We start from the raw sequence: 13,365 nt of genomic DNA, 5'->3' as shown, positions 1-13,365 counted from the left end.
TGAGATTACAGCAACTGTACTGACTGCAGTGAGATTTCATCTTTCCAGTAACATCCCTTTTGGAAGAATCACCTTTTTAAATAATATGTTGGGAAATTAACCACATCTTTCACTCTTTAGCGGGAAACAAGCGACAGCTCGGTGATGGCTGGGGGGACCAGCGTGGCTCCTCAGCCCCGGCCCCGGGAGCGTCTTGGGGGCTTTTCCCCCTCAGAGCTTCTCCCTCCTCGGGGACCTTTCCCGCCGCTGCCCTGAGGCGCCGCCGCCTCCCCGCGCTGCTCCCCCCTCAGGGAGCGCCCGCCAGCGCCATTCCCCGATCAGCACTTTCGCCCCTCCACAAGGAGCTCTTAAAAAAAATCCCCCGTCTCCTCCAGCCCTCTCCGACCGCTCTCCGGTTCCCTCCCGGAACGGGAGCACGGCGCGGTGCCGTGAAGGTCCCCGGGGCCGGCGGGGAAAGTGCGCGGGGAGGACTCGGCCGCGAGGAATCTGCGGCCGCGGAACGGCAGCGGCTGCGCGGGGGAGGCGGCCGGACAAGATGGCGGCGCTGGGCAAGCAGTGAGTGCCGGCAGGGTCGGGGCGGGCGGGCCCCGCCGGGCCGAGGCAGCGGTCGGGGGGGATTTGGGGCCGCGCTGAGGGTGAGCGCTGGAAAACTCTTGTCCAGGGGCTCACTTGTCCCAGGTGTCCGCCGCGCGGCCTCGCTGTGTTGGCCTGACTTTAAAACTGTGTTTATTAAAAACAACTAGAACTCAAACAGCGGGCTGGAGCTTGAGGGTGCGGCGGTGTTGCCCGAGGGTGTTTTTCACTCTTAAGGATAAGAATCTCCTCAATGTTCCCTCACACTTGCCACCCTTGAGCAGCGGCCCTGGCAGCCGGGGCTGCTGCTCGGAGCCCGCGGCCGGGTGGGACGGAGCTGAGGGCGGGTTCAGGGCTCATGGAGGCAGACAGCAGGCACAGGGCTGCCGTGGAACCCCCAGAATGCTGGGGTGTCCCACTCTGCTCAGCCATACAGGCTGGGGCTGTCTATTGGCTCGGTGACAGACTCAGGGAAAGGCAGGTGGGCAAGAAATCCCCGATTCAGAAGTTGCTCAGAACCAAAGGGAAGTGGGTTTAGCGCAGAAATGGACTTTCGTCAGAAGAGATGTTTATGTGTGGTTAATCAATCTCAGCACGACATAATCTGTCTGTAAATTTTATCCTTTGCCATAGCACCTGCGGTTACATTGCCAGCCAAATAAAAAATTATAGCAGTGCAAACGTAGCCATGGAATAGTGCCCGGCATAGATTAAGACTAAATCCCTTCAGATTAAACAGTAATTTCTTACTTCTGAGAGAGAAGAGAATAATACTTGGAGAACTCTGGGCAAGAGGGATTTGGGTCCTAATTTAGGACAATCATTGCATCCAGAAACTTTATATGGCAAAAGACAGCAGTAGCTCTGGGAAGAACCTGGCAGGTGTGCTGTGTTGCAAAGGCTGCTCACCTATAACTGATACATCATATTGATGCTGACCTTTTACTTCTCAAATGGTAAATGGCAGATTTTTGGTTTGGAATGTGCTATGTTGTGGTACTAAAGGTAACCGGTTTTTTTCCCCCTCTAGATATGGGCTTATTATGCCCAAAAAGTTGCCACAGAAAAATCTTGTTTCAAAGAAGCTCTCAGTGTTTGCAGAGGAGTCAGATGAAGAGGTCAGTTCAACAGTTTTTCTTCTGAAATTTTCCTGCTGTTCTGCAAATTTATTAGTGTCCAACTCTTAATGGCTGCATCAGGTTTTGGCAGTGTCATTAGGATGTGTCATAGTTTTGGGTTTGGGTGTGAAATATGATCTGTATTTTCTTTAGTACACATTACATGGAAGCGATCATTTCTTGTTACTGTCTGTCAGCTCTTGCAGAAGTTCAGGACATGTGACAACCTGTTTGTGAGAGTTAACTGTAGCTTGTAAAGAGATTTGTTGGCTGTCACTGGTGAATGCCTGCAAATAGAAAGACCAGTAGTAATCAATAGGTCTCACTCGAATGCTAACTTTAAAGTGTGGTGATTATGTGTTTCATCCTTTAGCTCATTCCACCAAATTTGATGTAATTGATTTTATGATGTTCATAAAACACTGGGAACAAAAGCAGAGCTGTACAACCCAAAAGTTCTAACGCAAGAGAAGATGTATGATATTGTGTGAGAGTGTTCGTTTCTATAATCTTTAAATTTTAATTTCTTTTAAAGTACTAGGTTCAAAATGGTCACTCTGTACCTGCCCCAGTAGAGGGCACTGTGTGCTGTGTAAATCCCACCTGGATGTGCTGCTGGAAGCATGGGAAATGTCCAGGAAGGGGCTGCGATATGGGCTGGGCTTACAGAACCCTGTGCTACAAATACGTTTTTTCCTCCCTAGAGCTTTGCTCCATGTTTGCTCTTTTGGGTGAAGAAAAGCAATGCTAATAAAATGTCAAATAATTTTGATCGGTTTCTGACTAGCCAAAATATTTACTTTTAGAATCTATTTTTGTTTTAATGAACTAGCAGTAGTTAATTTTATATCACAGAAAGCCTGAATTTAGCATTTCCCAGCCCCTGTGTACCTGGTTCCATTACAAAATCTGGAATGTTGCTGTTGAAGGTGTCTGAGCTCCCATTTTACAGGGCATGAGAGGGCTGAGGACCTTTCTAGTGATGTCCACTCAACCCTCAACATGAAACTGCCTCAGTGCAACTTACAGGAAGCAGGACAGGAATGTTTTAAATCCCATCTCTTTCCTCACTTAGCTGTGATCCTCAGAGGTGCATCCCTCCACTGTGGCTATAAAGAGAGGCTTTCCTTTAGATACAGTTGCTGGAGATAGTAATGGAGCACTTTCCCTGTTGCATGGAATTTGGTGTCTTTCTCTGCATCAAAGATGTGACCTCACATTTTCCAGATCCCAGGAATAAACCTCATGCAACCTGTTGTCATTAAATATTATTTGCTAGGTCTGGAAACCTTCCTGGAGGCTGTCTTGTATTTTTTCACTTCTTCATCTTCTGTTAATATCTAAACATTGAAACAAAAGAAAGAATGCTAATAATTCTAGTTAAAGTAATATGTGATGCTGTCTGCCACCTTTTAGCTTAACAGCTAAAAAGTATCCTCCCGTTCAGAAGAGCTGACAGATTCTCAGTCAGACTTTGTTAAAGAAGCTCTTAAAAGTTGTTTTGCTCATCAGTATGGTACATGCCCAGCAAAAAGTAATAATCTCATAACTGCCTTTATCAAAAAAGATTGTTTTTTTAAAAAAAAGTCAGAATTACTTTATTAGTTCAGTAATGATTTCAGAGCTTTTCAAGATAAGGAGCAGCATTTGGGAGGGGTTTCATTTCCTGTCTGCTACTTTATCAGTCAGAACTACATCTCAAATGTCTAGAGATTATGTATTTTTAACTGAACTCTAATAAAGTTTGTGCTGGGAAATCAGCACACCTGACTTGTCTGTGATTATATATTAGATACCAAACTTTTGCTCCCTTTTTTTTAACCATTACTATGCATTTTTCACTCAGATTTTGCCTCTACCCTTGCTGAAGGAATTTGGATTTTTTTTTTTTTTCCTTGTGGTTAAGTACATTAATGGCTGTAAGTTGCTGAAGTTGGTCTTTTTGTTAGTTCATAAGGAACAGAGCATCTGGGATGGAAATTTTCTGGAAATACAGTGTTGACTGGGAAAAGGTGGCTTGACAATCTGTGTTATGTTCATTGTTCCTTTTTACCTTCGGAGTTTAGTTGAAATTATCTGTGTGGTACAGCAGATAAAATTTCTGTTACATGATTGCACCAGAATTACAAGTGTATGTTCCTGTACTGTACCAGTCTTTCAAAACCGATTTGTTAATACAGGATGAAAAAATAACTGTACATAGACCTCAGTAGGTGCTAAATTTGTGAGGGGAATTGTGGAGCCTGTGTGAACAGTTCTGTGAATGTATCAGCTGGATTTGGTGGGTACCACCTAAAAGATAAATTGTTTAAGCAGTCAGAAACTGAAAATAAACAGAAAACTCTGTATTATAGGCTCAGATTTTTGCTTTTACTTATGGATCCTTCCATTCCCTTTGCAACTTTTCAAAGGAAGAGTCTGACTGAAAGGATCTGCTGAGTAATTGGTGCTGGTGCTGACCAGAGTTTATGCAGCAGTTTCCATGCAGAGTAAGATTGTGTAGAGTAGAGGAGCTCCTAGAAAGGAGTTTTCTGACAAGGAGGAAGTAGAAAACAGTAGCTCAAGAAGATGTATGTAAAATCAAGAATAATTCAGAGAAGTAAGGTGATGTTGCCATTTCTCATAATATGAGCAGTAGCTTGTGTTATGGAATTACCAAGTAACTGGTTTAATCTAAAGAAAAGGAAGTTGTGTAGTTAAGATGTGGAACTCCTTACCACAGAGTACTGTGGCACAGCCAGAAATATAAATGGATTCAGAAAAGGATTAGTCAAATTAAAGGACTGGTGTGAAACAATGGTTCAGGTGCATCCTCCAGTTCAGGAAGTCCTTGATCTGGTTTCTGGAAACTAGGATGGAGTGCTGAGAAAAGGTAATTTTGTGTACATTACTTGTTTTCCATGTTCATTCACTTGATCTTTTGCTAGTAGCCATGACTCATATTGTGTGAGAGGAATTTGTTGCGTGATGTGATTTTTGTTTTTTAGCTCCATGACGACTGGAGTCTCATGTGCAGGTTGTACTTGGATTGTACAGTTCTCTGTGAGGGTGGGCCAAAAGGATTCACTCCTAATTCCATTTATATGAGGGTGTAAGTAGCTCATTTTAGAGTGAGAAGAAGCTAATTAATGGAGAGAACCATGAGAAATGTTAGCAGATTGGGGTAATTCATGTTTTGGGGTTTTTTTTAATAACCTTTTCAGTTGTCTACAAGCTATATTCCATGGTCCAGTAGCAGTGGTAGACTGGAGAGCCTTATTTCTCAGAGTTCCTTGATTTGCATGGATTCTATGTCCTTTCACAGGATAGGGTTAAAATGTTTTCGCCTTCCAGAAAATATTGAACTATAAACTTTGTGCTTCAGAAGAATAGCTTGACTAGAGGGAGGGAAAAAGTATGAGACAGATTGCTGAGCTTATAGGGCCTTTAATAAATGGGCAGTTGATAAGTAAACAATACAAAAGGACAGGAAGTTCTCATCTATCAGAGCTCACAGCACAACAGGAAATTGTCCACCATAAACCATTGGGGAAGGTGTTTGTTTTCTGTAAACTTACTGCCAGTCTGGAGAAATGGCAGATGGACTTCTTTACCATCATATGTCCAATAATGAAGATTATATATTACTTTAGTGTTAACCTGATCTTAGTAGATCAGTGCATTTATTCCATGTAGGCAGACAAGGAAAACATTCTAAGCAGGGTTTCAGATATTTTGGTGAAATAGAGCTTTTTCTGTAAAAGTAACTGCAGAATCTGTTTTGTTTTTTACTGAGCCCCTGCTTTCTGGGATAGTGCAGGGGAGTTTCTTCACTGTTGAGGTACCTTTCTGTTAAACCAGTGTAAGGGTTTCCCACAGAGGAAACCTTCAGGATGACCTTAAATGTGTCAAATAAAGGACCATCTTCTTTCCCAAGACCCCGGAGGAAATTGAGGTTTTCTGTGTAATGCTGATGTGTGTTCTATGCTAATTTAAAATGACTGTTTATACTGACTCATTTATAGCCTTTTCAAAAGAAGATGTATGTCATAGAATTAAAGACAGTGTTGTAAACTATTTCTGAACATCAGTTCTTCAGAACCTTGAGTTCTTCAGTGTTGAAAGCAGAAGTAAATATGAGATTAATTAAGCCAGGATTCTTGTAGGTTTTAAACTAAATAATCCACTATCTACTTCCCCCAGTCAACCAACCAACCAGCTACATAAATAAACAAGAGACTGTATCCAGTTCTAGTCCAAATAATCAGCAAGCTGCAGCAGACAGGGTGCAGCCCCTGATAGCACAGTCAGCTCTGTGCCTGTGTCTGCCAGGCTCAGCTTCCTAAAGCCTGAGGCCTGGGCTGCTTCCTTACCTGGCTGTCTGCACCTGGGTAATAGAAACAGCTGCTTTCTAGTGATGAGCACAGAATCAGTGCAGGGCTTTTCTTCCATAAAGTGTACATCATGTTTTCCCTTTATTAGCCACAGGGTTTAACGTTTTGAAAGCAGAGGTGGATTTAATCTAAGTCTGCATTTAACAATTATAGCAGCAGAAAAAGTGGGAATATGTGCCCTTTTGAGTTCTTCTTTGTCTTTGAATCCTTTGCTTTGAGTGAGCTAGGAAGGAATATTTTGAATGTTCTGTGTTTCAGGGGGGTTTGATTGTAGTATTACTTAAGAAAGTCATGTGTTGGTGGAAGATGAACAAAGGTATCTCGAGGTCAGTGGATTCTATTGTGATAACGTGTACTTCTCCAAATAATGACAGTGTTACCTTAGCATCTTCTCTTGCTGAGTCTAGAATTACTTGGTACTCCTCTGAGATACTAGCTTTCTGACATTTAAAAAAAAATAAAAACACAGAGGAGTTTGCAAGTACTTTTATTATTTATGGTTTCCATAGCAGAAAATAAAATCCCTTAGAGGTGATCACTGTCTGTACCTATTTGTTAGTGCCATCCTGGGTGGGTGACAGAGGCCACAAAAATATCAGGTGTTCCTGTGGTCATTGTGGTGGTGAAAATGTCAGCTGGGTAAAGGAACAGAAGTGGATGAGAATTTGTGATTTTAATCTTTCCCAGTGCCAAGGAGGAACTGGGTACTCAGCACAGGGCCAGTGTCTGCTCACACAGTACTGCCCAGGGGCCAAGACAAGGCACCTCTGAGGAGGGAAGAGAAGCAGAGTGCACAGAGTCACGTGTAATGAAACTCCATCCCTGCACAACTTCCCTGTTTCTGAAATTAACCAGTGGGAAAAAAAAAGATTTGCACTGTTTACAGTCTGTCCTGTAGAAAACTGTGGAAAAGCACTTGGTGTTTTTCCTTGTTGACATATCTGTTAAAGTTTTAATAGAATAAGAAAGAGGGGTCACAGCATGTTATTATTTTATTTTAAACATCAAATTAATTTAAAAGCCTTCATGTTCAGGGGATCTGTTTGAATTTAAATGGTGCTAATTCTGTTTGATTTCAAAAGATCTTAGTTTCTGCTGCCAAGCTCCCTGCTACTTGGTTTTCATTTTTAAATTTTATTAAGAACAAATTACAGAATCTCTGCCTTTTATAAACGTGACACACAACATATATTAAAGTTGCAAAACTTGGAAAGCTGCTAAAATGCAAAAGGTTTCTTCCTTCCTATTTCTGCTTTTTAAGATTTAGAAATATTTAATTACATAAACAACAATACCAGTCCTGCCATTATAGTGGATCTGTTTAATAAACACTATTACCTATTGGTTGAGAAAAGATAGATGTGTAGTTTAGGTTAAAACTAATTAAAAAAAAAAAAAGTAAATAAAATGCAAAGCTTTTTGGTAAAAGACAGTATGATTAGAAAACATATTTTCAGTAGGCATCTGTTTCTTCTTAGGAAAGATTAGTAATGCTATTTTCTAGTGTGTTTATCTTGAGAAATTAAACATTTGAAGTACATGCTGTTTAGCTGTGCTTTTATTTCTGAAAATACACAACTAATGATACAAATGAGAGTTGAAATAAACATCAAATCCTTGCAGATGTTTGTATTTAACTATGAATACAGTTTTTCTTTTTTCATGTGATTGTCAGTATCTCTGCTTGTGGCTGCTGCATCTCTGATGGACATGCAGAAAGAATTCAGTATTTTCTGCATCACACCTGTCTGTAATTGGACTATTGTATAATTGTTTGTTGGAATGGTAGAAAAAGAATATTATCTTTGTCAATGTAATTAATTTTTTTCTGCAATGTGTCCTTCCCACAGCCAACTGTTGGGGAAAGTCTTCAAAAAGAAGCATTGAAAAAGCAAGCTATGAAACAGGTAAGGGACCATTTTTAATTTACTCTCAATGTTCTGATGGGTAAGTTTATACTATAGATCTGTTTAAATAACAATATAGGAATCAAATATTTGAAAATAGTAAAGATTTCATGATTATTATTTTGATATCTTCTCCTCCTCCCTTTTTTTTGTTTCAGACTAAATTGGAAATTCAGAAGGCTTTAGAGGAAGATGCTACAGTATATGAATATGACAGTATTTATGATGAAATGCAGCAGAAGAAAAAAGAAAGCAGTGCCAAATTGTTAGCTGGAAATGATGACAAAAAGGTCAATACCTGAGAATGTCTCCTGTCTGTTCAAATCTGCCTGCTTGGGGTAACCATGACTGGTTAACTTGTAAACTTGAAAGCATTGCTGGATTATCCTGACAAGTGATACTTTCATTGTTGCTTATTCTAGTTCATTTGAAGGCTCTTGTCAGGTTCTGGGTATGAAAGGAAGCCTCCCACTCCTTAAAAGAAGGGCAAGGCTGTTACAGTTAGGAAGACAGAGGGATGGAAAATAAAAAGAAAACCCATTTCATTTAGAGTAAAAATCCCCCTAGTCAAAGATGGGCTGACTGTTTTGATTTGATACAGCAACTTCTCTTGGTAGTGGGAAATGTGCTGTGTTAGGGGTCTGAAAGGAACAGCAATTTGTTTTGGATAGCTGTCAAATGGAGGGAGAGCACATTCTCCCTCTCCTGACAGTTTTCTTCCATTACCAACTTAATTCAACATCTCCATCAATCCCAATCCATGTTTTCTCAACCACCACAATTACCTCTCAGCATGGTAACTTTATTCTCTCCTATCTCAGCCCAGATACATCCATAATATCCTCAAAGCAGCTGAGATTAGAAAGAAGGAACAAGAAAGACGAATGGAAAGAAAAATTCAGAAAGAGCGTGAAATGGAAGGAGGAGAGTTTGCAGATAAAGAGGCTTTTGTGACTTCAGCCTATAAGAAGAAGCTGCAAGAAAGAGCTGAGGAGGAAGAGAGAGAAAGAAGAGAAGCAGCTCTCGAGGGTGAGATTCATAGCGAAATAATTGTCCTGAAAAATAAGTAGGGCTTTGTACATGATTTACAGTGTATTCATCTGGTGATCTCTGTGTGAGGCTTGACATAATTAAAATCAAAGAGGACCAGATTAGCAGATCCTGAATCAGATCAACCTTGGTCTGTTACTTTCCTTTGCACATGTTACAGATAGAAGAGATGAAGCTCCTCTGTTTGTGTGTCAGTACTGTTTGGGTTGGTACTTCAATTTTTGAGGGAGGGTCAGTTGTTGAAGGAAGACTCGTAAGGCTGGGGTACAGTGATGTTTCCAGTGTTTACCTCAGACACTCTGGTAAGGATCAGGAGTAGATGTAAAGCACAGGATGTAGGATCATTAGATGAACTGGGCTGGAGTGAAACTGATGGTCACCTGTTCCAGCTGCCTGCTCCAGGCATTGTCTGCTGTGAGGCCAGATCAGGTTAGTCTGGGCTTTTTCCACTTCAGATATGAAAACCTCCAGGATGGAAATTGCAGTTATGGTGGTGTGCAGCAGTTGTGAGTTGTGTGTGATGAGTATTTATGGCACAGTAAATCCAGCCTCCCTTCCTTCCTTTCAGCATACTTGGATGTGACCAAACAGAGGGATCTCAGTGGATTCTACAGACATCTTTTAAACCAGCGTGTGGGGGAAGAAGAGATGCCTAAATGCAGCTTCCGTGAAGCCAGGTAGGATGTGACATCAACAGGGTTTCAGGTGTAAAAAACAGCATTTGACTGTTGGTGATTCCATAGTCACTGGAAGATTAGGTAAAGAGCACTAAAACAGTGGTGAGGTAAACTGGTAATTCCATGCAGCTCATTAACTGAATTATTTGGTAAATAACTAATAGTCATCAGTGACACAGAAATTAAGCAGGACAGAGACACTGTCTGAAAGATAGCAAGGTGACAGTTATGATTGTAGTTCTGCTTGGTATTATTCTAACCTACATTTTCTTTGGTTTTCATAATATTTAGCAATCTGTATTAAGTTACACATTTTGAATAATGAGGAAGACAAGATGTAAAATAGTAAGCATAGCAGTATATCATAGGAAATGAATATGCTATGAATTTTCTGTAAAGAATGTGAGTCTCTTCACTTGGTAATTATTCCACATTTAGTTGCAAAAAAACTAAAGTGAGTGTTGATGCTGTGGTAAAAAAGTTACTCAAATATGTAGGAAATCCAGTGGGAGTATTTTGACACCTGAATATGTGAACATTCCATAGCAAAGTAATGAGATGAGACTGAATTATTTCAGTGTTTGAAATGGTAACATTCTGCCCTGTGGATAAATGTGATGAAGGGGATGTTTCTTGTATGCAGCAATTGTTCATTTGAAACAATTAATTCAGGTTAAACCTCATTTGATAGAGGTTTAAAGCATGGATGTCGCTAGTTAAGTGTTTACTATCACAAAGAAAATGGAGCTTTCTTCAAGAGATCTTCTAGATCTGAGATTGGACTGTTAGAATGTAAATTCTTAGCCTAAGTGAAGAAAGTGATCACTGAAGTTACTCAGCTGCCTAAGGGAGTTCTCCATGAAGTCTTCAGGATGATGTGATTTTGTACTCTGTAGAGAGCATTTGAAATGATGGATTTTTAATCTATCAAATTAAGGAAATTTCCTTTAGCGGCACATAAAATTAATTCAAGGGAAACAAATTGTCCTGTAGATGGTGTTCCCAGCAAAGCTTTCAAATAAACTCAGGTGTATATTTTAATTTTATTCTTTCTCATGGTGATACAGCAGGATGCAGAGAGAAAACAGCTCAATTTTTAGATCTCAGAAGTGTCCCTAAAGTGATCCACCTCTGAGTTGGATTACTAAGTAAATTACCAAGCTTTTCAGTGTAATTTTTTAGTTGTTCATAGGTTGTCCATGCCTTCCAGCATTCAGCAGACAAAGACTCACACTGGTGTGTGATGACTTATGAGAGTGCCCCCAGGCTGTTCCTGAAGCTGTGTGATTAAATGGAAGAGATATGGCTTGTGTGAATAAACATGGATTTCCTCATCAACCAGAAGAGAATGACAAAGCATAACCCCCTCCATGGGTCAGCATTTTGCATTAAGAATAATTGAGCTGTTAAAAGTTACTAATTTCTGTCAATCCACAAGTTAGGTCTTCAGAAATACTAGATCAAAAAAAAAACATGTTCCTCCCTCTGTCAACAAAACACACAATGTGCTTCTTTTCTGGATAATTTGACATGAATAGAGGGCCAAACACGTAGGAAAACCTGCAATTTGCCAGCAGGCTTACACAGGAACACAAATCAATGTTTTTTTCCTTAGATGGAGGCTGCACATACTTTACCATAGTCACTCTTTCAGATAAATTCCTCAGGTCACATTCACCAATGAGGCAGATATGGATACTTTGTGCTGAGTTCCTGGAACCTGAGCCACAGACAGATTTGCTTCCCTAGACTTCTCAGCAGCATCTTTTGCCTAAGTCCTGACCAGAAGTCAGTTTGTAGAAAAGTCCAAGCATTCAGGTGTTTTAATATTGTTTTTTTTCTAATGTGAAAAATGTAGGATAAAGGAAGAAAAACCCAACACTCAGGATGGACCCAACGAAGGGAACAAATGCCCATTGGAAAGACAAAGAGCGAAGCCCTTTAAGAAAGAAAATAATCCAGATGCTGATACTGACCTAGGAACTGATAGTAGTGATGATGACAAGAGACACAAGCATAGTAAAGTAAATTTGAAAAAGAAAAAAAGAAGGGAGAACTCTGTGGGCAGTGAAGAGGAGGTTAAACATCACAAAAGCCAGAGGCATTCCAGGTCACCAAGCTCATCCAGTGTGGAGGAAGGGCCGCACACTAAAGTCCAAACAAGTCATCAGAGGGGAGAGAGCAGGCCAGGCAGAAGGGGAAGTGATGAACAGTACAGGGAAAAGGATTATGAGAGAAGTAGGACCCACGAAAAGGAGCACCAGAGGGAAAGGGAAGAGCGACACAGGCACGGGGATCACGGTAATAGAGATCACTACAGGAGGAGGGAAGATCAAGATGATAAACAAAGGGAGAAGGAAAGAAAAGAGAGGGAGGGACATGGCAGAGAATGGAGGAGGGCAAAGGAGAGAGAGAAGGGCTCAGAGAAGGAACGAGAGAAAGAAAGAACAAGAAATGATAAAGACAGATATGATGACAGAGAGAAGGAGAGAGGAGAGAAATACAGAGAAAGGGAAGATCATGCAAAGGAGAGGAGAGAGAAATATGGCAGTGATGAAAAGAAATACAGAGAGAGGAAGGAAAGTATTCCTACATCTTTAGAAAAAGATGGAGACGGTGATCTGGGAAAAGAGAGAAAGGGAAAAGACAGAGAGGTGGATGAGAAAGGAAGCTCCAGCTCTGAAATGTCTGAGCAGAAACGTAAAGCTGGAGAAGAAGGAGAGAAAGATGAGAAAGAGCAAGCACAGAGAGTATCTGAGAACCTGAGCAAATTTGCCAAAAGGAGCAACGAGGAGACGGTGATGTCAGCACGGGACCGGTACCTGGCCCGGCAGATGGCCCGGGTCAGCACCAAACCTTACATCGAGAAGGAGGAGGATTGATGGCCCTGGGCTGGGCACAAACACCTGGGCTGTCAGCCAAGAGGAAAGGCCACTGCTCTGCAGGTCATCCTACCTATTTATTCCTGGCTTTCCTTTGAAAAGTTGTGTGTCCCTTAAGAGAACAACTTTTGGAATGGATCAGTGGGTCTCTTTGACACACACCCTTAGTCTGTCTGTACAGTTGAAATGTTAACTGTGGCTGACTGTCCTCCCTGCCCTTCAGTACAATGTCCTTGGTACATGGACATTTTGGACAGACTTGGGAGTGTTGAACAATATAAGGTGAGAATGCATCCCCCTGCTCCTTTCAGCAGCCAAAACTCTGCTGAAACCAAGATGTTCTCAGCCCTTAGAAGGACTCATTCCCCACTGCTGCTCTCAAAAATGGGAAGCAAACCTGTAAAAGTGGGTGAAAAAGCAAGAAAACCAACCTGAATAATGATCTTGGAGGTTTCTGTATGTAGAGTGGAGTTTTGTAAGATATATGCATATTGAGATATGAATTTATATTATGTGTGGGTTTTGATCTGGGGACCTGATGTACAGAAACAGTCAATAAAGATACATATTGGATCAGATGTGTGGGTCTTTTTTCATGTGTAGGTTATTTTACTGCATCTTTTTTTGCATGGAATAAGGTAGATGAGTGTTTTCATGGATTAGTTGTATCTGCTTGTTAAGTGATATTTTAGATTTGTCAGTCTTCTGTTCAAAGGTTCATATTCAAGCATAAAATTATCTTCCAGCTAGGTAAGTAGGATGTCTGACGGTGGTTGTAGCTTTTG

General features: G+C 41.0%; 1 protein-coding gene across 2 annotated transcripts; it reads left to right on the top strand.

Annotated features, from left to right (window-relative positions):
* The first annotated feature begins 423 nt into the window (after window positions 1-423).
* Window positions 424-13,153, top strand: NSRP1 (nuclear speckle splicing regulatory protein 1). 2 transcript variants are annotated; one of them, XM_058854523.1, is made up of 7 exons: window positions 424-555; window positions 1,604-1,691; window positions 7,915-7,971; window positions 8,130-8,261; window positions 8,793-9,000; window positions 9,590-9,698; window positions 11,557-13,153. In XM_058854523.1, exons 1-7 carry the CDS (start codon window positions 536-538, stop codon window positions 12,578-12,580), a joined length of 1,638 nt encoding a protein of 545 aa, XP_058710506.1. In that variant the 5' UTR covers window positions 424-535; the 3' UTR covers window positions 12,581-13,153. The 2 variants fall into 2 exon arrangements, with proteins under 2 accessions (XP_058710506.1, XP_058710507.1); XM_058854524.1 differs by lacking the exon at window positions 424-555 and adding an exon at window positions 608-635.
* The last annotated feature ends 212 nt before the right edge of the window (window positions 13,154-13,365 follow it).

Source organism: Poecile atricapillus, chromosome 21 (assembly GCF_030490865.1).
Source record: "Poecile atricapillus isolate bPoeAtr1 chromosome 21, bPoeAtr1.hap1, whole genome shotgun sequence".
NCBI classification, from domain to species: domain Eukaryota; kingdom Metazoa; phylum Chordata; class Aves; order Passeriformes; family Paridae; genus Poecile; species Poecile atricapillus.
Note: the sequence above shows the minus strand (reverse complement) of the source record. Positions and strands in the feature narration are given on the sequence as shown.

What these genes read in the sequence shown, in the direction of transcription:
- NSRP1 (XM_058854523.1), top strand. Translation starts at nt 536, where the DNA reads ATGGCGGCGCTGGGCAAGCA. An exon ending in ATGGCGGCGCTGGGCAAGCA is followed by an intron (nt 556 to 1,603) that starts GTGAGTGCCGGC and finishes TTCCCCCTCTAG; the next exon opens with ATATGGGCTTATTATGCCCA. An exon ending in CAGAGGAGTCAGATGAAGAG is followed by an intron (nt 1,692 to 7,914) that starts GTCAGTTCAACA and finishes TCCTTCCCACAG; the next exon opens with CCAACTGTTGGGGAAAGTCT.